At 39.0% G+C, this 23,669-nt stretch overlaps 2 protein-coding genes across 2 annotated transcripts in view; one reads left to right on the top strand and one right to left on the bottom strand.

Annotated features, from left to right (window-relative positions):
- The window catches only part of arhgdia (Rho GDP dissociation inhibitor (GDI) alpha), a 33,771-nt gene extending 30,404 nt beyond the window's left edge, over nucleotides 1-3,367 (top strand). Inside the window, exons 5-6 of the mRNA XM_051886202.1 lie at nucleotides 284-347; nucleotides 1,549-3,367. Of these exons, the coding sequence (XP_051742162.1) occupies nucleotides 284-347; nucleotides 1,549-1,748 (264 nt within the window). The 3' untranslated portion in view covers nucleotides 1,749-3,367. The remainder of the gene's footprint in view (nucleotides 1-283; nucleotides 348-1,548) is intronic.
- Nucleotides 3,368-4,842: 1,475 nt separating this feature from the next.
- Nucleotides 4,843-22,686, bottom strand: cdr2l (cerebellar degeneration-related protein 2-like). Its single transcript, XM_051886186.1, has 6 exons — nucleotides 22,481-22,686; nucleotides 22,123-22,241; nucleotides 11,846-11,958; nucleotides 7,380-7,528; nucleotides 6,732-6,896; nucleotides 4,843-6,150 (listed from the first exon to the last, which is right to left on the bottom strand). The coding sequence occupies exons 2-6, from the start codon at nucleotides 22,199-22,201 to the stop codon at nucleotides 5,259-5,261; spliced, it is 1,398 nt and encodes a 465-aa protein (XP_051742146.1). The 5' UTR covers nucleotides 22,202-22,241; nucleotides 22,481-22,686; the 3' UTR covers nucleotides 4,843-5,258.
- Between the last annotated feature and the right edge of the window lie 983 nt (nucleotides 22,687-23,669).

The following is a 23,669-nucleotide window of genomic DNA, read 5'->3' as shown; positions in this document are numbered from 1 at the left end:
AATTTGATAATCCGGTACTTCATCACATTTGATTATTATATCTTCTTATTTGAGGCTTGGGTGTCCTGTATTTCCACATTACTCAGTGTTTCTTTACGTCAGTTGTTATGCAGTCCTGCTTCATAGCTGCGTGAATAAATCTGCTGTGGTATAAACAGTTGCACATTGTGTACTGACAGCATGTAAACAACATATGCAAACATGCTGCACTGGACCTGTTCCTGTTTATCAGTTAAGTAATGTGACTTCACTGGTCCTCATGTGTATTTACATCTGTTTATAGGTGAACAAAGAGATCGTCTCGGGGTTGAAGTATGTACAGCAGACCTTTAGGAAAGGGGTGAAGAGTAAGTATTCTTTACAAATTACAAAATGACATTCACGTTCACGGCACATTTCACCTCAAAATGAAATTAAAAGATGTGGATGTGCTGCTTTCAAGGATACATAGTTTCTTGTATTTCTCTTGTTTTATTTATTTATTTTGGAATCAGCAAAAAAAGCGACAAAAATAAATACTGTAATACTTAAATCTTGTCTTGGAATGCTGTTATGCAAATCCTGTGGCGTGTCTGGTGGGATTTTGCTTTATTTAAGAAGAAAAGCCTCTGTTCTTTGAGGAACTGGATGTTGGAAATCTACTTCTCTGCACCAAAGCATCCCATGTATTCTTGAACATGTTTTAGGGAGGCCATGCAATCTACCTTGCATTTATTTAGATTGCGTATGGTGTGATATTAACAAAATTCATCTTTGCGCTGCAGAGGAAACAAGCTGCATCTGATGTCGCATTTAGACGCATATACTGCATAGGTGGCATAATGCATTCATACTGCAATTACAGAAATAATGCTATGAGATTAATATAGGAAATATACGAAATGAATATTAAAATATGAAACAATTTTCAAAAAATTAAATGATACTTTAAATGGTGGCAATTCACGGTCTTAATGAGCGAATCATTCATTCAACCAATTCATTTAAATGGCTAATTCATTCAGGAACAAAGCAAATTGCTGACTTTATGATTGAGTCATTGAGTCAACTGATTCTTTAATAAGTTTGTTTTTTGTTTATATGGATTCATTCAGTAACAAAACACAGCTGTGTATTACTTAGAGACTTTTTTTTGTAACTCTTATTTTCATTTCCGACCAAAAACGTAAAACTGATACTGACAGTATTGTCTAAAACATAACACAGTATTAACTTCTTGTTTATTGAACTGTTAAAAATAATATTTGGGAAGACCATCACTCTTGCTTGAGTGAACTTGCTTAACTTTGTCTTGTTATAAATATAAAAGACAAAAACATGTACAAGGGCATATTTGCCCCCATATCTTGAATTTTGGGGTCATTCTAACTGAATTCTAATAGGCTACATCAAAGCGGGCACAATCAATGTTTGATTTTTTTGAATGTTTTTTGCAATCTTTGATTGCTCTACCCACCACTGACAATACATTTATACAGCAAGTAGTCTATTTCATTTCATTTAAACCTCTTCGCCCCCTTTTTTTTTTTTTTTTTTTTTTGTGTTCAGTTGACAAGTCTGACTACATGGTCGGCAGCTACGGGCCTCGGCCGGATGAATACGAGTTCCTGACGCCCTTGGAGGAGGCACCCAAAGGCATGCTGGCCCGTGGCACTTACAACATTAAATCCAAGTTCACCGACGACGACAAGCACGACCACCTGTCCTGGGAATGGAACCTCAACATCAAGAAGGACTGGAAAGATTGAGTTGTTTCGAAATCCCCATTATCCTTCTTGCCATCCTCCTACCTACTTCCTCCCTCCCTTTATTCCTCTCCAGTTCCCTCCATCATCATCATCATCATCACCACCACCACCACCATCAACATCATAATCCTGGATTAACTGATTTAAAAGAAATGGATCTTTCTCACTCCGTCCACTTTCCTGCAGTTTCCCAACTTCCATCCCTCCTTCCATATTCCTATCCCTTTCCTTCCCAATGAGTATTGAGGCTTTTCATGAAATATATATGTGAAAACAAACAAAAACGTGCACAATCCATATTTTGTGTTTTGGTTTGTTTGTATATAAAAGTAAAAACAGATGAAAAAAATATTCAAAAAAAAACCTCATGGATACTTTTGACATGGTTGTTATTAGTAATCTTCACTACCCCTGTCTTCCTCTTGTGTCCAGAACCCTTCCCGTTTATCCCGCGTCATTCATTTCTCTGACATTCCTTGTTTTCTTTTTAACCATGATCTGCCTTTATGAGTGTAATGGGAGATGGTGCCACTTGCTGATATTTTGCCACTGGCATTCCCTCACAACTCAAGTTTGCCTTTGCCCAGAGGGAACGTGTCCGATGCCTTTGAGATGAGACTAGGGTTAGCGTAGCATGGGTAACTTTAGAAATGTTAGGGATTATAGCGGAGCAGGTCTTTCCTTGGCTCTCGGTATGAATGTGTGCATGTCCGAATATGGTTTTAGCTATGTAGGGTTCGCAGGATGTGAACATCCTGTCCACTAGGGGAGCCGTACTAAGAATCAGCCTTGCCCTGCTCTAACAGCATAGGGTTTTTGTTTAACCATTTCATCGCCATGTGGCCTTAATGATTCCTGTAGCAAGACATTGAGGAGCTGCCTTTTAGCGTCTAGGTTTAAATCCACTCAAATCTTCCATCCTTAAGAGGCCAAGGTGCTTTACCGACTCTCGCTCCCTCAAGGGACTGGCGGTCACATCTTCTGCCTCGTTCATTTGGCTCGATTCAGGATGGACCAACTTTGAAGGCCAGTAGAAGTTAGTGAACCTTGATGCTGAGCAAACATTTTCCCCAATTCAGTTATCACAAACTTTCCAAAGATGACTGGTGCTTCATTTGCAGAATGTGCCCTTTGCTTGTGGTTTACATGAGTTGCCAGTTAGGACGTTTTTTTTTTTTTTTTAAAAAAAGCAGAGAAGGTCTCATTTCACTAACAGATCTCAAGTATTGAACTACTCTACGGAAAAATTACCAACACCATAGATTGTGCCTCCAGTATTGACGACCACAAGCTGCTCTCGGTGCGTAAACCTAAGGGAAAGAAAGTCAGGACTCTAAAGGAGGTGCATTTGTAGTGGGACAGATCTGGAGTGAACCTAAATCTCAACTCTCAGCTCCAGTCCAGGTGTAGTCTGACCTCAATGTTCAAACAAGAGAGGATGTGCTCATGCATCACTGTACTGTTTTATACACGCTTGTTTTGTTTTTTTTCTTTGGTGACATTACCTGCAAAGTAGTAGCTTGTTGTGCTGGTCCAGAATGCTGCTTCTGTCTTCACCTGTTTGTACTTATCTGGAGATTACTGTTCACCTGTGTCAACATTAAAGTGTTCAGAACAGACAGTTTCTTTTGTCTTCCATTCACCGACATGAATGCTGTACCATTGTTTTTTTTGTTTTACTTCACCAGGGTGATGTCTAGATGGTGAGCCTTGTTCTGCAAAACTAAGACAATTAGAACTTGGTGCCACCAAGGTTTAGGAGTTGGGTAGTCTTGCATAGTCAGTCCTGAAAGTCTGGTCTACGTTACAGCTTGGTATACTTCATTTCCTGTGTTCTATTCCGTCTAGTGCACAGTTGAGCACGCCAGCCACTCAAAGTACACTCCACTGACAGTAGCTACGTTTACATAGACACCTTTTGTTTCATTCGGAATTAATTCAGTCCTATTGATGAATCCAAATGTTGTTTACGTGAACGCTAAATAAAGCGATCGGAGTCCGAAACAAGGACTGGTGGGACATTGTCCTGCTCCAATTCACGGACGATGAGTGGAAGGAGAATTTTAGAATGACACGAGTCATTTGACACTTCAATCAACAACAGCTCGTTCCATGCGTCATATGATCAAGTGTTTACATGTCCTCTCGATCGGATTAGAAAAGGTTTAAACTACCACTTACAAACCGAATGAAATTAATAGGATTTGGCCGATTCATTCCAATTGATGTGGTTACATGCAACTTTTTTATTCTTACTGTGCTACCAATCCGATTACAATCGCATAATTAGGGTCCATGTAAATGCAGAAGGGAAGTATACTTTAGGCCTTATTCTAAAGAGACTGACAGACATGAAAGTGTCCACAGCTCATTTTGATTTTACTTTGGGGTTATTCAGAATGGTTGATTAACACCAGAAATGAGCCAATGTAGAAAAAATTGGTGGAGACTTTGATCAGAATGTTCATCCAAAAGTACCAATTGTTGTAGACCAGGGGTGTCCAATCCTGCTCCTGGAGGGCCACTGTCCTGCAGAGTCTAGCTCCAACCCCAATTAAACACACCCAGACCAGCTAATCAAGATCTTACTAGGCATACTAGAAACTTCCAATCAGGTGTGTTGAGGCAAGTTGGAGCTAAACTCTGCAGGACAGTGGCCCTCCAGGACTGACTTTGGACACCCCTGTTGTAGACTCTGAATATAAAGTTATGCTTGTGGGTATCTCTTACTACTAAGTGCCTCAAAAAACTGAATTTCATCTAAGACTTGAAGGAACTAACCTAAAACTTTCGTAAATCCAGTGACTGGTACTTCCTCATTGTAGCTATCTAGTACCTTGTGAGCATCTTTAGTTCCTGGTGGATTGGTTCACCCAAACGTTACAAAAAGCAAGAAAGAGTAGGACTTTATTTTCTGCAATTGCTGACCAGTTTTGTGTGATGTCTGTGGATGGCACATGGGCCGAGACATGTAAGATTTTTCACAGAACAAGGGTTTCCATCTAGACATAACCCTACAACAGATCCATCCTGATCATTCAACTCACTCACTCATTCATCCATATGCTCAAGGTAATAAATGTATCAAACACCCTTCTAAAGCAAAGTGTGATTTAATATTGAACAAAAGTGGTTACACAATGCTGTGGTTATTCATAATATGTAATACATGTGAGAAAGGAAATAATCAGCAATGATACGCTTCATGTTTCCTGTGCTTGATCATCTTCAAGGGTGAATATGGTTACAGTTAAACCAATAGTGAGTAATATGGTCTATCCTAAAAGGCCAATCTGGCAAAAGCACATTAGACAGCAAACATCCTCATTCTGTTAACAGAAAACCACCATTTGTCTCTGATTTGTGGCACAAAATGATTCAGGGATGGGTTTTACTAAATAACGGCCTTCTCTAAACATCTTTCTGACTGTAGTTTCAAAAAAATGTAAGACATTACATAAACGACTGAGGAAACAAAATCAGTGGCACGAATATTAAGAGCAAAATCGGCTATTTTCCACTTTTCCTCCCTTTGGTGGAGTTTATGTCACTCTTGGTCCTCTGCAAGCGGGAAAAGATCTCCTTGAAGAGGGCTTTGTACTCGGGAGTGTTTTGGCTCAGCCGCTTGTCCACAGCCTCCACTTGTCGGCTGATGCCCTCCAGGGCTTCTGGAGTCGAGGGCGTCTGCGGAGGAGTGGGCGGCTGCTGGGGTTCTGCGACCCGGCATTCCTTCATGGACGGGTCCCTGGACACGGGCCGGGAGGTCTGCACCTCAGCGTGGCGTAGACTCTCCTCGTGGCGCCGGCACTTCCCTAGCAGTTCCTCATACTTCTCCAGAAGGGCGTGATACTGCTCATCTACCTCCCGTAGGATGGACATGCCCCTCTTCCGGACGCCATTAGCGTGAAGCGCGTAGCTGCCTTTGCGTCTCCCTGAGGCATCGAGAGCAGAGATGGCGTTTAGAGCTGTATCGCTGCAACTCTTCCGAACGGGTGCCGCTCCATCATTTGCATCCCCGTTCTGAGTTCCAGCCATAACTGCATCATCCGGCGTGTCCGTCTCGGGGGCGCAGTTGAGCAGCGTCTGCTCCAGGCCCTCGTCTCCGCTCAGCAGGCAGGCTCGGGACTTGCGGAGCTGCTGCATCTCCTGGAGCTCCGCCTCCAGCTCGTGCACGCGCCGCTGGCAACTCTCGGCCCCCATGAGACGCTGTTCCAAGCGCTCAAATTCTTGTAGCACTGCACCACATTCCCGCTCAGCGGCCTCCCGCCGACCGCGTTCGGCAGCCACAGCTGCACGTAAAGATGACACCATCACACGCAGATGTTCTTTTTCTTCGTCAGCGGGCTGGCATTCTTCTAGGTCACCGCTGCCCGGGTAAGACACCATGAAACTATCCTCGTACCTGCAAAAGAAATGCCAAACCATAGGCACAGAGACCACACCATGATGGATCCAAAGAACAAGAGACAACAACAACAACAAAATTCCCTGATTCCTGGTTATATATGACCCAGTAAATATTTTACTTTAAATGTAAAACTAAAGAAAGCCACAAACTGTTCAAAAGAAATGAGTAAAAGTGTCAAGTGAATTACGGGTTGGGGGTAAGGAAGCTGAAAAAGAAGCTATAGACCTTAGTCAGGTTAGACGCCAAACTGAATTTAACACGGATGAAAACAAAGTAGTGAGGAATAGACTTACAGTCTTTACAAAGACCGAACAAAGGTCCTAGATCACATCAATTTCAAAACACACAACTTTCAAAACCATTTTGTGGAGTTTGTGACTACTAAAAGATGTTTTGCCAACTGTACAATCTGTAAAGTAAAATGACGTTACCCTGACTAAGGTCTATTCCATTCTTTCTTGGAAATTACTGTTTGTCCATGGTGAAATATTGTTTTGTGTGTAATTTTCCCCTGTGCACACATTTTTTAATGACACGACATGACTTCACTACAGACGTAATAAATCGGGACGCACCTGGGAGCAGTGCAGAGTTCCTTGAGGCAGGGAAAAGAGTGCACAGTCTTTCTCCTCTCTTTCTTTTCTCTGCGAACCCTGAGCTCTTCCAAAGTGCGCAGTTCCTCCACGCGAGCCGTTAGCGTGTCGACCTGCCCCTGTAGCATCTCCATAGTACTTGTCAATCTGTATGAATATTGTATATGATCAATCAATGCATGAGCTTCAGCCAGACACCATAAACCACATCAGAAATGTAATGTTCTCTGGTGTTATCCATTGGATTTTCAGATAATACAGAATTGTACCATCAACTTTTAAATAATGTAAATCCCCTGATATAATTTCAGTGAAGGAATACAAAAGGGCTGCACTATCAAGTCACAACATCAATACAGTAATCCTGATTTGATGGAAGGCAAACAATGGTAAGTGGGAACTAGTCAGATAATGAATGAATTCTCCTATAGCGAAGGTTTATCTCATGAATATTAATTGATTGAGGCTCCAGGAAGGTTACAAAAATGCAAAATCAGCATGACCAAATTAATATTCATGAGCTAAGCCTTTGCCAGAGTAAAGGCCCGTTCACACCAAGGGTGATAACTATAAGTGTCATCCCCAGTGTGTAGTGTATTTCCCATGATGCTCTGATAAGGCATGGCTCACCTGTCAATCTTCTGCTGAGAAGCTTTGCTTTCCAGCACCAGTTTCTCATTGGTTATCTCCAGCTCTCGGGCCGTCACATCCAACTGCTCGTACACTTTAGCGTGCTGCTCGTTCATCTCGCGCAACATCTCCATCTGCTTGGTCAAGTACTAACAAAAAGAGACACATGTCATGATGAAATAAAATAAGCAACATTGTGAACAGTGCTATTAGTGAATTTGCCTTTTATTTGGCCATTAAGTTTTCTAAAGAGCGTGTCAGATTAGTTTTGTGATTGTTCATTGTCTTATGATTTACAGTATGAGATGTTTTAAAAGCACTTAAATGAATCAGTCTGTTTCAGTGAATCGATTCAAAATGCTGATATTATGTAAACCTAATTAGAAACAGTTCATGAAACTGACAAAAAGAATGTTTCTCCTAATCACACAATGTTTTGATGATGAAATCTCATGGTTTTTGGTCAATGTTCAGAGCGACAATAAAAATGGGACCTGTGTTCAAGCTATTATAAAATGGCATATTCTTGTGGAAATCTTGGTAATCTCTTGTGAAATGTGTTTTTGTGTTAAATATTACACTGAACTTTCTTCCACTTAGCTTAAGACCATAAACCCCTTACATTTTATTTTCTTCTGTGCTTGAATTCATACGGCTGCATCACAGTCTCAGCATTACTGGTCTGAAATATTGAAATGTTGTGCAATCCAAACAGAATGAGGCCAGTATCTGAATATATCGAAGAAACAGCAGCTCATTGTTCTCAGATATGTAACAGTCTTTGTTCAGTGGATCTGGCACACAGACGGGCGACGGGCGCCTCCCACCGCATGTGCTCTCATCTACAAACACGCTTCATGCGCTCCATTAGCATCATGCTGATGTGTAATTGGCTCATCGGAAGAGACTTACACTGACAGGAAATTTGGATAAATGACATGCAGAGATATGCAGGTCAGAGGTCAGGACAGGATTGTCCACCATTCAGAATGTAAATTCAATTCATCTCCTCAATTTAAACAGAGGTTCTAGTTGCAATTGTATTTTTTAAGAAAGCCGGATTCAAATAACCATGTTTTTAATAATACATTCCATTTTTCAATAGGAAAAACATATTGGGTATTTCCATACATTCACAGCATTACATTATATTACGTAAATTAACTTTCATTGTATAGACCATGGTGGAAAACACCCAATTTCCTTACAATTTACTTAATATATTCTAACATACCAAATTTTAATTTGGCCAATTCTATTGATTTTATGATGTTTTTGGAAAACACAATGACTCTGTTTACATGTACCATCATAATGCAATTATAATGAGATTTGGGCAATATTTCGATTAAACTTTACCCCATGTAAACAAAATACTTCAAATTGACGTGATCAAATTGATGCGATTAAGCTCATAATCGCAGTAACCATAATCACAATAATGTATGTGGTGTATGCCGATTTTAATCAGGCATGTAAACGCTTTAATCTCATCTATACCACTCTGACCGAAGTGCGCATGTTCTTGTATTGGACACGGATGATGTTGTCATGCGCAGATTGGTAAACACATAGGTAAAGAAAGCATCACATTTCATGTTCATGTTGGCAATGTTGCGTGACTTGACTATAATGCAGTATATTGATGTTCAAAAACATTGAATGAAGACATTTAAGGTGCATTATTGAAAAAATCAGATACGTCCATAGAAATGTGTTTTGCATTTGATTTGAAGGAAGTAGATTAAAACAGTGACCAGTAACTAGGGCTGCACGATAATGGTTAAACTGATAATCACGATTATTTTGCTGAAAATCATAATCACGATTATTTATCACGATTATTCTATCAAAAAGGGTAATGTAGTTATGGCCATTTTGCACGTTCTTTACCAACCTACACTTCACCCAAAAGGCCTGTAGGTGGCACACCGATTTCATTTAACCAACTATGATAACTTCATTAGATGGTAAATCAATACAAAACACATGGTTTCGGTAAGCGCTTTGTAATCTGTATTCACATTAGATTTTAAAGCAACACAATTCGTTTACATATATATGTATATATGTCCCTAGGGACTTTCTAAAATGCTTAACGTGAAAAACGCTCAACGTGGCTTAATGTACTGAGTATTTACTTAAAGCATACTATACAGAAAAATACTTAATAGTATAGTGTTTACTAAGTTTGGTCTTTTAATGTCACTGTGTTAGTACATTAAGCCACATTAAGCATTTTCTTTATGGGAGGAAAATGCTTCATTAAACATGTTTCGTTCATATTCTGGGCTCATCTGCTTTTCTGTACATAGTATGCTTTATTAGTATGGTGTTCACTAAGTTTGGTTTGTTAATAACACTGTCTTAGTAAATTAAGCCACGTTAAGCTTTTTTATGTTAAGCGTTTAAGAACATCCCAGTGGCGATATATGATCAACAGATTAATATTATGAAAACTGGTAAAACCTTTAGGAACTTCAAAAGATAAAACGGCGAAACTCCTAATATTATTTCCAATAATTCCAAATTATGTTCATTTTGCCGACTGAATTGTCACATAGGTTGCAAAAGTGCATTCTGCAAACAGTAAGGTGGAGATCCGTGTTGCATTTGTTGAAATTCATTGCTGAAGGTTTGATCATGGCAGATTTAGTCACACAAATAGTACAAGTGGCTTGTGAAGAAACAAAGACTGGCTGTATGACACTTTCATTGAAGCAGAATGTCGCTGTGGAGATCGTTAAACTCCAGCGCACATGTTTGTTTTCAAATCATCAGCACTTCTTCCGCATTTGGAGGGAGCGCATGCAGAGTTGCCAGATTGCACGGATTAAGTAAAACACCGGGAAGAAAGTATATCCTTTCAAAAAGGGAAAAGCTCTATTTGGGGGATTTAAGCTCTTTGCATCTGGCAACCACAAGCATATCCCAAAGAAAAAACACGTTTTCAGGATAAATAACGAGCGGGCCAATATCGTGACGATTATTTGTAATCAACTGAGAGAAGCAGATATCATTATTGCGATTAAAATTCCGATTAATCGTGCAGCAGTACCAGTAACGCACCTACTGTATGTGAGTTTATCATTTGAGCTGGGCATTAGAGTTTGTGAATAAAAATCACAATTTGCTAAGAGTAATGAGAATTGCATGTAAACGGGAGTGAAAAGGTTTGCTCGTGTCATGTAAACATCTTAGTGCGATTAAAGGATTAGTTCACTTTCAAATTAAAATTAGCCCAAGATTTACTCACCCTCAAGCCATCTTAGATATGACTTTCTTCTTTCTGATGAACACAATCGGAGTTATATTAATAAATATCCTGATGCATCTGAGCTTTATAATGGCAGTGAACAGGACCAACGAGTATGAAGCTGAAGAAAGTGCCTCCATCCACATTCATCCATCATAAACGTGTACTTCACACGGCTCCGGGGGGTTAATAAAGGCCTTCTGAAACGAATTGATGCGTTTGTGTAAAAAAAAATCCATATTTAACAAGTTATAAAGTAAAATATCTAGCTTCTTTCAGACCACCTTCCGTATTCAACTTACAAAGAAAGTGTAAACTGGTGTCGTGTCAGTTACACTTTTTTCCGTAAGTTGAATAGGGAAGGTGTAGGACGTAGCGTAAGCTTTTTTAAACTGCAGAGTTTTCTTTCTTCTTAAGTTGAATACGGAATACCTTTATTAACACCCTGGAGCCGTGTGGAGTACGTTTATGATGGATGGATGTGGATGGACGCACTTTCTTCAGCTTCATACTCGTTGGTATCACTCACTGCCATTATAAAGCTCGGATGCGTCAGGATATTTATTAATATTTCTCCGATTGTGTTCATCAGAAAGAAGAAAGTCATATACACCTAGGATGGCTTGAGGGTGAGTAAAGCTGGGGCTAATTTTTATTTGAAAGTGAACTAATCCTTCAAGTCCTTACTTTGATTATTGGAAATAATCACATTATTGGTGGACATGTAAACATAGTCAATGTGGTGGACATTATGTGGTGCTTTACGGCACAATTAGGGTGCTTTCACACTTGGTTCGATTGGCCGGTCCAAACACGAGTTAATTTGCTCCCCTTTCTCTTGCCTCGCTGGATTGTGTTCACATTATATTATTAGGGTCATGAACTGTACTCAATACCTCCCTTTTTAAGCGGACTCAGGTATGGTTCACAGGTGCACATCTGAGTTCAGGAAACAGCGTTCACATCATCCAAATGAACCGAACGCTGACATTTGAACCCGGATTGATGAACCAAAAGTGCTAGTGTGAAAGCACCCTTAATCTGGTTTACTGGCTAATAACGGTTTAACAGTATTGAACTTAGTTTAGAGAAACATGTATAATTAGTTGTGAAATATGTAGTATTGTCATAAATAAAAAAGCATGTGAACGTCATTTCTGGATCATGCATTCACAAGCACTTTTTGAGCAGATGTCCGGCTGGTCTGTACCTCGATTTCCTGCACCTGCTCTTCATTGTTGATGTACATCTGCTGCAGCGAGTCCTCCAGCTCCTTATTGCGCTCCAGGAGGGTTTTACCCAGCTCAGCTGCCAAGTGCAGATCTGAGACAAAACACAATACAATATCAGAGAATAAATAAATAATGCAGTCTTGGTTCTTTCAAAAACATTAAAAAAAATCTTAGCAACTCCAACATTTTGAACAGTAGTGTTCGTCTGAACATGCATATTTTATGACAGGTAAAATAAACAAGTAAATTCAGTCTGATGGGATTGTTTTTCCCCACACCAGTATATGATGTTCTGCTTACTGTATGTGTCTGAATTGAAGCAAAAAATCCATTAATATCAGTATCAATAAAATACAGAATTACGCAGATAACACCAGACAAATTGAATGGTTCTGCTGTACTAAGTCATTTTCTGACATTTACTACTTTAAATAAGTCTGTAAATGAGGCAAGCGTGATGCAAATGTGAGATTCCACGCATCTCTTTCATCTTTTCACTGAATCGTGCAGTTCTTTGAACATTCACAACATAGCATTGCCTCTCATACCGCTTGAATAAAACATTGTGTGTATAGATGGTTTACGCTGCTCTCTTGTTATTTTCAAGCAGCTCTATCTCATAAAAGCAGAGTGTGTTTCTCTGCTGTAGCTGGAATTAGTGGCTTCATTGTGTAAAAACCTGAGAAGGGGCGAAACGAGGGCAGAGAAAATCCTGCGGTTTAATTCCGCCTAAAGGAGGTGATTTTTTTTAATCCTTCGTGTTTTCTGATGAACATGAGCCAGAGTGACGTCAGCCAAGATACGACTGAAGAAATCAAAGACGAAGAGAAAGAGCGGCAATGTGAAGCACGTGTAATAAAGGTCAGTACAGTCAAACAATTCCGCTGGTTTGGCCTTCTGTCGCTTTTTATTGAAAACAGTAAGATAGGATAGAGAATAAGAAATGACACAAGCTGGATTTACAGCTACATTTAAAGATCCTGTTTACTTAAAGGATTAGTTCACTTTCGAATGAAAATTAGCCCAAGTTTTACCCTCAAGCCATCCTAGGTGTATATGACTTTCTTCTTTCTGATGAACACAATCTGAGTTATATTAATAAATATCCTGACGCATCCGAGCTTTATAATGGCAGTGAACAGGGGTAGCTGAAGCTGAAGAAAGCCTCTCAATCCACATCCATTCATCATAAACGTACTCCACACAGCTCCGGTGGGTTAATAAAGTCCTTCTGAAGCAAAGAGATGCATTTGTGTAAGAAAAATATCCATATTTAACAAGTTTAACAAGTAAAATATCTAGCTTCTGCCAGACCACCTTCCGTATTCAAGTTACGAAGAAAGTGTAAACTAGCATCGCGTCTGTTACACTTTTTCAGGAAAGCGTAGGACGTAGCATAAGCTTTTTGAACTGCGAGAGTTTTACACTTCTGGCGAAAGCTAGCTATTTTACTTCATAACTTGTCAAATATGTTTTTTTTTGTTTTTTTTTGTTTTTTACACAAACGCATCGCTTCAGAAGGCCTTTATTAACCCCCCGGAGCCGTGTAGAGTACGTTTATGATGGATGGATGTGGATGGAGACACTTTCTTCAGCTTCATACTTGTTGGTCCCGTTCACTGCCATTATAAAGCCTGGATGCGTCAGGATATTTAATAATATTTCTCTGATTGTGTTCATCAAAACGAAGAAAGTCATATACTCCTAGGATTGCTTGAGGGTGAGTAAAACTTTTTCTAATTTTCATTTGAAAGTGAACTAATCCTTTAAATGGGAAAAAAGATCAGAATCTCCAATGAATGGTTTACTTATAGTTGCACGTTTAACTGGGATGAAACTTATTTTAACATCAAATGCCATACTTCACCTTTGAGAAACCTTACCAACTGTCAGCAATGTTTCCATCCACCTATTTCTATGCAAATTGTGGGATAAAACATATAAACTATGATGGAAACACATTTACTAAATAAATCCCTATTTATGCGCGACAAAAACTCAAGTGACTTTGCCTCACCAGAGGATGTGATTGGATATCTGAACTAACCAGCGCACCAATCGCATTGCAGCATGTCAAATGTTGGTTTGGTCATTCTGAAATGCCTGAGCCAAAGTCTGTCATCAGAATGATTTGGTTCAATTCTCTCTCAGAAGTGTCTCACATGATTACGTTCACACAAACACCAGCATGACTGCATTTATTGCGTTTCGTCTGCTGCTCTGTGAGGTGAGTCATTTTTGATGTTTTAATAAAGAGCCACAGTTTCTTCCCCGATTGCAGCAACTTCCATTTTTATTACAGATACTGTGCACCAGTTTCCCAGGAAGTGATGGATGGAAACGGTGTTTTTTTTCGCAAAAGTTAAGCGATATTTCAATTTTGCGCATAAGTTAAATTCGAAACTTTGGATGGAAACATAGCTAATGACTCAAGGTGCTGTTTTTGGTTGTATTGAGGCTTTTGTCCTTCTGATTCTTTTATGATAGCAAATCTGTTTTTGTCTCCCATTCCTTGTTTTTCCCTACATAGCCGTATCTCCATAGAGTGCTCAGTGTGATTTGACACTAAACCCCCTCTCCAGAGACACAAACACAGTCCTCCAGTCTCCTCAGATGGTGTTTTAATACCCAGCAGACTCAGGGAACATGCTAACAGAGACAATGTCACACACAGGGAGGAAGTGACATTGTGGGAGGTGCTGAAGTATTAAGAACAGAATCATTGACCTCCATTACACTGATATGAATGCAGAGATTCATCATGAGATGAGACGGTGTCAGCGACAGCGCAAACATGCTATAGTGAGGAAGCACTGAGCACCACACGCATAAATCATAAAAGAGCCTCTGTGTGTAGCACACTCTCCTCCTGTGTCTGTGTGTGGAAACTGATCCCATGAGAGTTGAGAGAGAAACACAGATAACAATGTACAAAACACATACTATAAGTGGGTATTAAAACAATATTAATTTACATTTCATTTTCTGATTCATTGCTCTAGTGGCTTTCTTGCAGTACATTGTAGGGATGCACCGATATATACTGCCACCGGCTAAGAAGTGAAATGATTATTGGCTCAAGTCAAATGATTATGTTTGAAAAAAAATAAAAAATTAACCACTAAAAACATATGACCGTTTAGTGCTTTTGTAACTTGATAGAGAAAGAGCCGATTGTTTGAATTAAGGCCCTGATATTCTCACGGTAAAGTTCTTTTTTGTTCTTCGCTTAGGGGTAAAAAGAAGTTGGAAAAACATTTACACTGATATACATTAGTGAATATCACAACACAGTCCACACTGCTGAGAGTAATATTTAGATGAATATGTAAATATGTGCTGCGAGATTTCCTCTCAATAACAAAATAAACACACAACAAAAGTGACAGTGTGTTCAAGTTTTTACTCACAGATGTCCAACCTCGAGTCGGACTGAACAGAAGAAATGAACCAGACAAGATTTCCAAAGAAGGCGGAGCCTTAGAGCCACACCCACCTATTAAAGGTGCAATATGTAATAATTTCTGTCTGCTAGAGGTCGCTAGAGGCCTATTCAAAACAAAGGCGTAGCATGATGACGCAAAGTTTGAGCGCGGAATCTTGGGACATGTGGTCTTCACCTCAACAGCCGGTGGAAAAGAATTGGGAAGAAATCATGTTCATGGATGCGATTATTAATGTTACTGTAGTATGAAGCAGAGCAGGACCGAGTGTTGTGGGAGCTAATTGAGGCCGCTGGAGCGATTGCGCAACACACATTTCGCGAGCAGCGGAACTTTTATTATGCCACAGTCGCCGGCGTCGCTTCCGTTTTTCCGGGACTCTGTGCGTTCGCTCGGTGGCTGCTGTGAGACACTTGTTTGAGACACACTGCAGTAAGCTAGATCGATTTTAGAATATCATATTAAATGCTGGATGGCTTGTGTTGATAAATGCAATTAATTTTAAAACGTATTGTATGATGGAGTTTCTGTATTACTCTTACTAAAAATAAAGCTGCATTTGATTATGCTATGTTAGCTACTTCATAAAATAGTGTTTTTCTCTAAGGCATGGTAAAGCATGGTACTCGCAAAAAATCAAGAAAAAAGACTAACGTTAAACATGTTGAGCTATATAACAATAATTAGTTTTCTGTCTATAAATATATCAAAACAGTTGTTCCCTTGCCTATTAAAACGTAAATATTAAAGCGTCTTTGGTGTTTCCATGGTTTTTACAAAATAAAACCGGAAACCGAGGGTAACGCGGGAATGACGCAATTGACAGGTGACTCCTCACACGTCCCGGAGCCTTGGTTAAAATTGCAATTCTCTTACAATTTACAAATAGTTGCAAACATTTGGTAATATTGCAAGTACTCAACTGAACAAAATATATAACACTGGCCTAGTGGTTTTTGGATATTTTACTGCAAAATTCTTACATATTGCACCTTTAAGTCACCGTCACAGGCCAATAGAAGCTTACAGAAAATTCGCTTTGGCAAGCTGTTTTGAACTCCGGAAACGAACTCCGAACGAACTTCATTTTGGCCTGATTTTGTTCAAAATGACGTCACACCAGTTTGTTCTTCGATTTTTCTTGAAGTATCCACCTTATTTTTAACCTAAGAGCAGCACGGCCATTTGTAACCTGAATGTGTCTGGCTTCCGTATTCTCTTCCAGTTATTTTAGCTGTACAAACGCAGCTCGCTATGCTGCTTGATATCGCAAACTAGTATTTCTCACCATATTATGTTAATGTATTATCATGTTCATAAACACATTGGTATGCAGCACAAATACTTTTACAATTTACTGCAGTTCATTATTCTTCTGGTTTACATATAGCGGATAATAAATTGGAAGTCTCGCACATTCACAGAAAAAAAAGCCTGAGGTGCGTTTCCGGCAAAATGACGTAACTCACTGCTGAACTCCCATAGTACGATGCATCATTTAAGAAATGAACTAGCTAGTCACTAGTTTCCCAAAACCGTAGTAAGTGTAATTGTTTTTATGTATATATATATATATATATATATATATATATATAAATAAAAACAATGGTTATTGATATGGTTATTATTATTGTGCATCTCTACTACATTACTGTAATGTTAAAACTGCTGTGAATTCTTGGCACTCGTAACAACAGCAGAATCTGATATTTTGTACAGTGAGAGACATTTTTAGTAACAGCCTTGAAATAAGGTCAGCGGTGATCTCTGAGGACCCACATCCTAATTAAGGATTTTTCTTAATTAACTTTACCAATGAGGATGTGCTCCTCTGAAGAGCTTTTCCAAGCTAACATGCACGTTACACACACCATGCCTTACTCGCCTGAGGCCATGAGGACATATATAGGCCTCGTGTACTGAAGATTTCTGCACGTGTGCTTTCATATCAACACACGACACGACAGCAAATCAAGAACAAATGCAAAGCCCTTTACAACTACTGTTCAAGCTGAATCATTACATTCTCTACCAGCACAAAGGAGATTTACTACTCACTTTATCGTGAAGTAGTGCTTGCTACCAAAATGCTGAAGTTATAATCCAGACATAAAAAGTGTAATTTACTGTATAACACAGAATGTCATTGAATTTGGCAAAATATGGAAAGATAAATCAAAAGTAGGGTTGTACATGTAACCAAATTGTGATTATGGACTAGTGTAAAGTGCAAAAAGACTGCTATTGAAATATGAAGTCTGCATGTGCTCTGCGTGTCTCTGTGTGAATGAATAGCACGTTCAAACACGCTCTCTGTGTTATCAGCATCTGCCGTCTCTTTATATAAGACATGAACTTCATCTCCAGAGCTGCTCTGAGAGTCACTTCACCAGCATTTCAACATTTCATTTATGATAAAACTATTATCAGAAACTCAAAGGTCTTCATGACAACCCGCCAAAATAAAAGTTTGGTTTAGGGTTATCAAAAGTACCAGTACTTTGGTACCAAGTCGATACTGAAATTTTAAAAATGTAACAATACCAGCCTTTCTGAGGTGCTGGTAGTACCGGGTACCAAGTCAATCTGGTATCCGCTGATTGGCAGCTGCTTTCAAAGGCTCCCGTGTGTATCCGTGTAAGCGCTCTGTGAAGAGCATCAAAGGTTTCTATTTACAACGTGTTTTTGCAGAGTTGAGCTTTGTAGCCAATCACAGATGTGTTCATTGAGAGCATGAACGCAATGGCCAATAAGAAGCATTTACGTTAAGTCAGAATCCGCTCAATAGAGTGCTGCAGTGATGATGTATTTTTGTAGACTAACCCGGAAGTTATCACCCTGGTTCCCTCGACAAAAACCCTATAGGATTTTTCCGTTGGCTTTTGTGTTATTGCAGAAATAAAGGTCTGTGACCAACAAAAGCTCATGATTCTTACACATTTTGTTCATCATGATAATCTTCACAAACAACTTTTATGTATTTTTAAGCGCAAATACAATTGGCAGAAGTCAAAAGCTATATGGACTCCTTATATTAATTTAAAACAGTTACAACAGCTTTTGCTGTGGTACCGAAATTGGTACAGAGAACCGTGAAATTTTACTGATATTGGTACTGATTACTGAAATTTTGGTTCCATGACAACCCTAGTTTGGTTTAACTTGAATACATTATGACAGAAATATATTGCCATTGTTCAAAAGAATGTACTTCTCAAAGGTAATAATAATAATTAGTGATGCACTGATGTATTGCCCAATCTGTATTGGACGATTTTTTAAAAACAGTCACTTATAAACAGCAATAACCAGGCCGATTGTATCCTATCAATCAAAAGGGGGCGAAAATATGCGTTTGAACTCAAGCTGTGTGTGAAGAAAATGTCTCTGGTCTCTGAAAGATAAAGTGGAGGTTTAGTTACTTTAGTCCAAGTACAACTCTTAATAGTGTTTATGTAAGTAATGAAAGTATTACTTAAAGTATTAAAACATAAAACACAAACCAGAAAAATAAAACAAACACAATTTCTGAAAAAAGTCAAACATTTCCTATGGCACTATTATTGTAAAATTTTATTAAATTATTAAATGATTTCATGAATTCAATTCATTATATTCAATTGATTATTAAAATATATTTGCAGCACAAATGTGCAGGATGACTTACAAGCCAAAGTTTAATGGCTGGTTTGTTCAAATCCCTTAAGAACGAGTAATAACAGTGTTTGCCTTAGCAAACATCACTGTTTAAGTAACCAGCTCAGCACATATAATTATGTATTATGTAACCAAATGTAAGTAAATAATAGACTAAAACATCACACAATGCATGATAAAATGAAAATGTGCTAAGATAAAGCTCCATAAAAGCTCATTATCTCCATGTATTGTGTGCGTAGTGCTGTTTGCATCTGAAGTGTCTCTTGGCTAAGTAATGTTGTCTTTCGCCCTCATTCTGCCCAGCTGTGTCGTCCCCTTCAAAAGAGACAGTGGTGTCTGGAGTCCTAATCAGATCATCCCAGCCTTAATGCCGCCCAGTCAAATACTGAATTCTGCCGACCACATGATCTCTCTCTTTCGTCCACTGCTGCAGCAGAGTGAATCCGCTCTAAAGTCGTGTGCTGTTGGGTCAGCCGGGGAAATCACTCTTTAGGGTGAAGTGATATCAAACTGTGGCCCTGAAACCACAAACTCTTCCAGGCTCAGTAAATCCACTTCAGAACCAACGTGTCACCATGTTATTTATCAAAACGTCACTAACTGAGGAAGGGTGATATTTCAGTCTTTTCAGATCTGAGCGGGCACTTCCCAAAATGCCATTTCCTCTCGTGATGGATTGCTTTGAGATCCTGAAATGGATCAATGTGGAGTCTCTGTGAGAGATTGTGTGTTAGGCCTCCATCACGCCATTACCACAAAGTGCATGAATATTACTTAGCTAATTTGATTGTGAAAAAATATGCCTCTAAACATGGTATCATTAGAGGTCTTCCTGTAGCTGGCGGTGCATTTCTGAAGCATGTCTTACATGCAAAACAAGCTTATTGCGATAATAGTGCAAGTGAGCCAATACAGTTGATAAGAAGACATCCAGTTAGAGTTGCATGATTGTGGATAAATTGAGAATCATGATATTTTTTGTTGTTGTTTCAAATAGAGATCATGATTGTGAACCGACAGCTAAACAAAATAAGTAATTTACTAGAGGTTCTGACAAAATATGAATTGCTGCGGTATATTTAAAATTGTTTGATTTTTTTTTTTTAATCGGCTTAAGTGAATGATTCAATGACTCACTCATAAAGACTTGTTTCATTCCTGGATGAAAAAAGAATTAAGAATTTTAAAAGAATCTCTTGAATGAATGATTCAATGACAAATACATTTTTTAATAATAGTCACTTGTTGCCACCTACTGGTGTAACGATGTAATAGATACAGTTGTGATTTGAAGCTCCAAGTTACTTTCAAAAGTTGATTTGCTCTATTTTATCACTGTAGACATCAGTGTTTATATCCAGACTATAAACTTTAATCTCAGTACTTCTGTGACAATTTGAATTATTGTAAGACAGAAATAATGATCCTGTGTGGGTTGAAAAGACTGTGAAGCTGTTTAACAGCTGATAACTGCTCTCTCTGGGTCAGTGGCAGCGCAAACGCAGATTTGAATTTTCCGGTGTGGTTGTCAAATGTTTAATAGACACGCACAAGATTGCGTGGGTGTTTATATATTGAGATCGCAATCTTTTAATGATTAATCATGCAGCTCTACGTCCAACAAGACCTGATTAAAATAAATAGAGAAATTCAGCATTATTCTAAGCTAAAAATGGGTTTATTAACTCTTTCCCCACCATTGAAGAGTTCTTCCACACGTTTTCAGTGTTGGTAGGAAGTGCTGTTATGCATCTTCTGAAATAGTACAGAATCTCCAGATCGTGATCACCAAATATGCAACAACATATAAATCAAAACTGCCAAACGTTACCAAATTAAATCACAAACCCACAAAGAAGTATAATATGACTGTGGCGGTGGAAAAAATCCACACAGCAGCATAAAATCTTTGCTGGAACCAAAGCTGGAATATGACGAAAAGATCTGTTTTTCCATTACTTTGAGAGAGGAATAACTTGACTGGTTCCCAACGAATCGCCTCTGCAGTCATCCTCAGCCAAAGCATCATTGTTCCTGATTCCATTTCAAACCAAATTCCTCAAATAGTCAGAATTCTCCATTTGCCTTCCTTCCCATTTCCACTGCACAACTAGGTGCCTCAGATCTAATTTAAGCATTGAGTTACTGCCTCATCAGTTCTAGAGTACAGAATAACAAAGTGTCCTGAAATTCATAAAGATCGGTCACAGGCTGTTCTACAGCTCAGCATTTTATGGTGATTCAATCCAGAGGGCAGGGAGAGGGCAATGACATCATCCTAAACCAAGAGAGACCGGAAGAGAGAGGTGCATTTGTGCCGTCCATCCAGCCGGCTCTCATTCAAACACGGCATGATGATATTGAAATAACTGGACTTTGGCTAAAAAAAATAAAATAAAAATCAGATGATCTGAGCGGAAAACTCAAATTGGAAAATAATCCAAACCAACATGTGAAACAGCTGTTGCATCGTTCAGTCCAGAAATCAAATGGCTCCCATTTGACCAAGTTGAGTTCCCATTACTTTTCCAGTTGTTCCTGTTGACTGGAAAAGAAGCTTCAGAAATAATTTTACTGAGAACTCATAGAACAACTATATTTTTGACTAGCTGTTGAAAACAAATCATTAAAATCACATTTATACTTTTACATTTACACTTTTATCCAAGGCGATTTAAATAAGGAATACAACAATGCACTATCATTTATCCAAAGCTGCAAGTAGATTGTGAAGGTTTAAGAAAAGCAAATATCCGCTGATTTATCTGTCTGTCTGATGCATCTCTACTTACTACAATGAAAATAAGGCATTAATGCATTGATTCTGCAGACATGGTTTGTGATGAGGAGATTAAACCAGACTAAGCTAATGTTGAGCATCTGGACTGACACAGATCCAGAGTCCACATCCAGAGGAAGACGTCATCCATTTACAGTGATCACAGATGGTCAGATGGTCTCTAACCTTCAACCTCAACCCTTATTTCTGAATGTATTTTTAAATATGACACGTTTAAGACAGAGGAAACCATTGTTTATACACACAATAAGCACTTTCTTTGTCCACGGTTTGACAATCGACCACACACACACACACACACACACACACAAGCCTTTGTTGTCAAACTGATGCGGTTTGTGGTGTTTCTCACCTTGCTCCAGGTCTCTCTGGTCGTACCACGGCTCATCCTCTTCCGTCACAAACTCGTCCATTCTGCCGGCTCGGAGCATCAGTCTGTCGCGGTTAACGGAAACTCAAAGATGCGGCGATCTATCAAAGCGATAAAAAATACATGAGGTTGCAACATTTGACTTGTCAAGGCGTTCATGCGGTACACTTACAATTGCGTAAAACAGACACTTTCCTCGGTGTCCAGACTGAAAAAAGCGTTTAAACACACTTTAACCAGCTATTTTTACGCTAAATAAATGTGTTTTCGAGCAGCATCCGCGGCGGAGCGATCCGCTTAACGCAGCGACAACGCAACAATGACAGCGCGCGCTACTTACTGCAAACACACGCTCCGTTTGCGTGAAATGTTTCCGGCATGCCAGGAGAAATTTCCTACGAAATAAAGAAAATGTCACGCTGCTGCCATTTAGTTCTGTCACATTCAAGCCCTCCCACTGCCGTGCTAAGCGCAGATATCTCTCCTCATCCGAGTCCCAACAACATCCCGTTGGTTTCGCCCGAGAGAGGAGATGAAGTACCCGAAATCCTACTATTGGGAAGGTCAGGCTTTTAATATTCATAAGCCAAGTCTTCGCCATTGGAAGGCTACAGAGCCACGTCAACAGTCTATATTAATATTCACAAAACAGGCGCCAGCCATTGGAAGGGGTTTCAAGCAACGTATAAAATCCTGTCAAAAATGGCCTAGTCATGTTTTACTCCAAAATCTAATGAGGAAATTCATTTATGCCAGTTGCATAAACTTCTCATAGTAGTCTTAAAGGGTTAGTTCACCCAAAAAAATGACAATTCTGTTATTAATTACTCACCCTCATGTCGTTCCCAACCCATAAGACCTTTGTTCATCTTCAGAACACAAACGAAGATATTTTTGATGAAATGAGAGCTTTCTGTTCCTCCATTGACAGTCTACGCAAATACCACTTTCAAGCCACAGAAAGACATCATTAAAGTAATCCATGTGACTCCAGTGGTTTAACCTCAATTTTATTAAGTGCTTTGTTTGCATAAAAAAAACAATATATTTACAAAATATTAATCCCTAATGTGCGTTCACGCTCACATCAACACAACACGTGTCATGGTGCTCTTGTGAACGAGTGTTGGAGATTAATATTTTGTAAATAAAGTGGTAAATTGTTATTTTACGCAAACAAAGCACTCGCGTTGCTTCATAAAATTGAGTCACATGGATTACTTTAATGATGCTTTACTACCTTTCTGGAGCTTGAAAGTGGTAGTTGCATAGTTGTCAATGGAGGGACAGAAAGCGCTCTGATTTCGTTAAAAATATATCTATTTGTGTTCTGAAGATGAAAGAAAGTTTTACAGGTTTGAAATGACATGAGGGTGAGTAAATGATGACAGAATTTTCATTTTTGGGTGAACTAACCCTAAAGTTAAACATCTAATTTATTTCTTCAAGATTGGTCTTAACATTTTAAAGTCAATAACATAAGGTAGATTGGTCTAATTTGAAATAGAAACGCAAGACTGATTACCTCT

The sequence above is a fragment of the Ctenopharyngodon idella genome, chromosome 3 (genome assembly GCF_019924925.1).
Source record: "Ctenopharyngodon idella isolate HZGC_01 chromosome 3, HZGC01, whole genome shotgun sequence".
Lineage (NCBI taxonomy): Eukaryota > Metazoa > Chordata > Actinopteri > Cypriniformes > Xenocyprididae > Ctenopharyngodon > Ctenopharyngodon idella.
This window is presented reverse-complemented; position numbering and strand designations above follow the sequence as displayed.

Excerpts from the sequence above, each read along its gene's own strand:
- cdr2l (XM_051886186.1), bottom strand. The coding sequence starts at position 22,201 with ATGCTCCGAGCCGGCAGAATGGACGAGTTTGTGACGGAAGAGGATGAG. Across the intron at positions 7,529-11,845 it reads AGCAGGTGCAGGAAATCGAG|TACTTGACCAAGCAGATGGA; the intron begins GTACAGACCAGC and ends TCTTTTTGTTAG. Across the intron at positions 6,151-6,731 it reads GAACTCTGCACTGCTCCCAG|GTACGAGGATAGTTTCATGG; the intron begins GTGCGTCCCGAT and ends TTTCTTTTGCAG.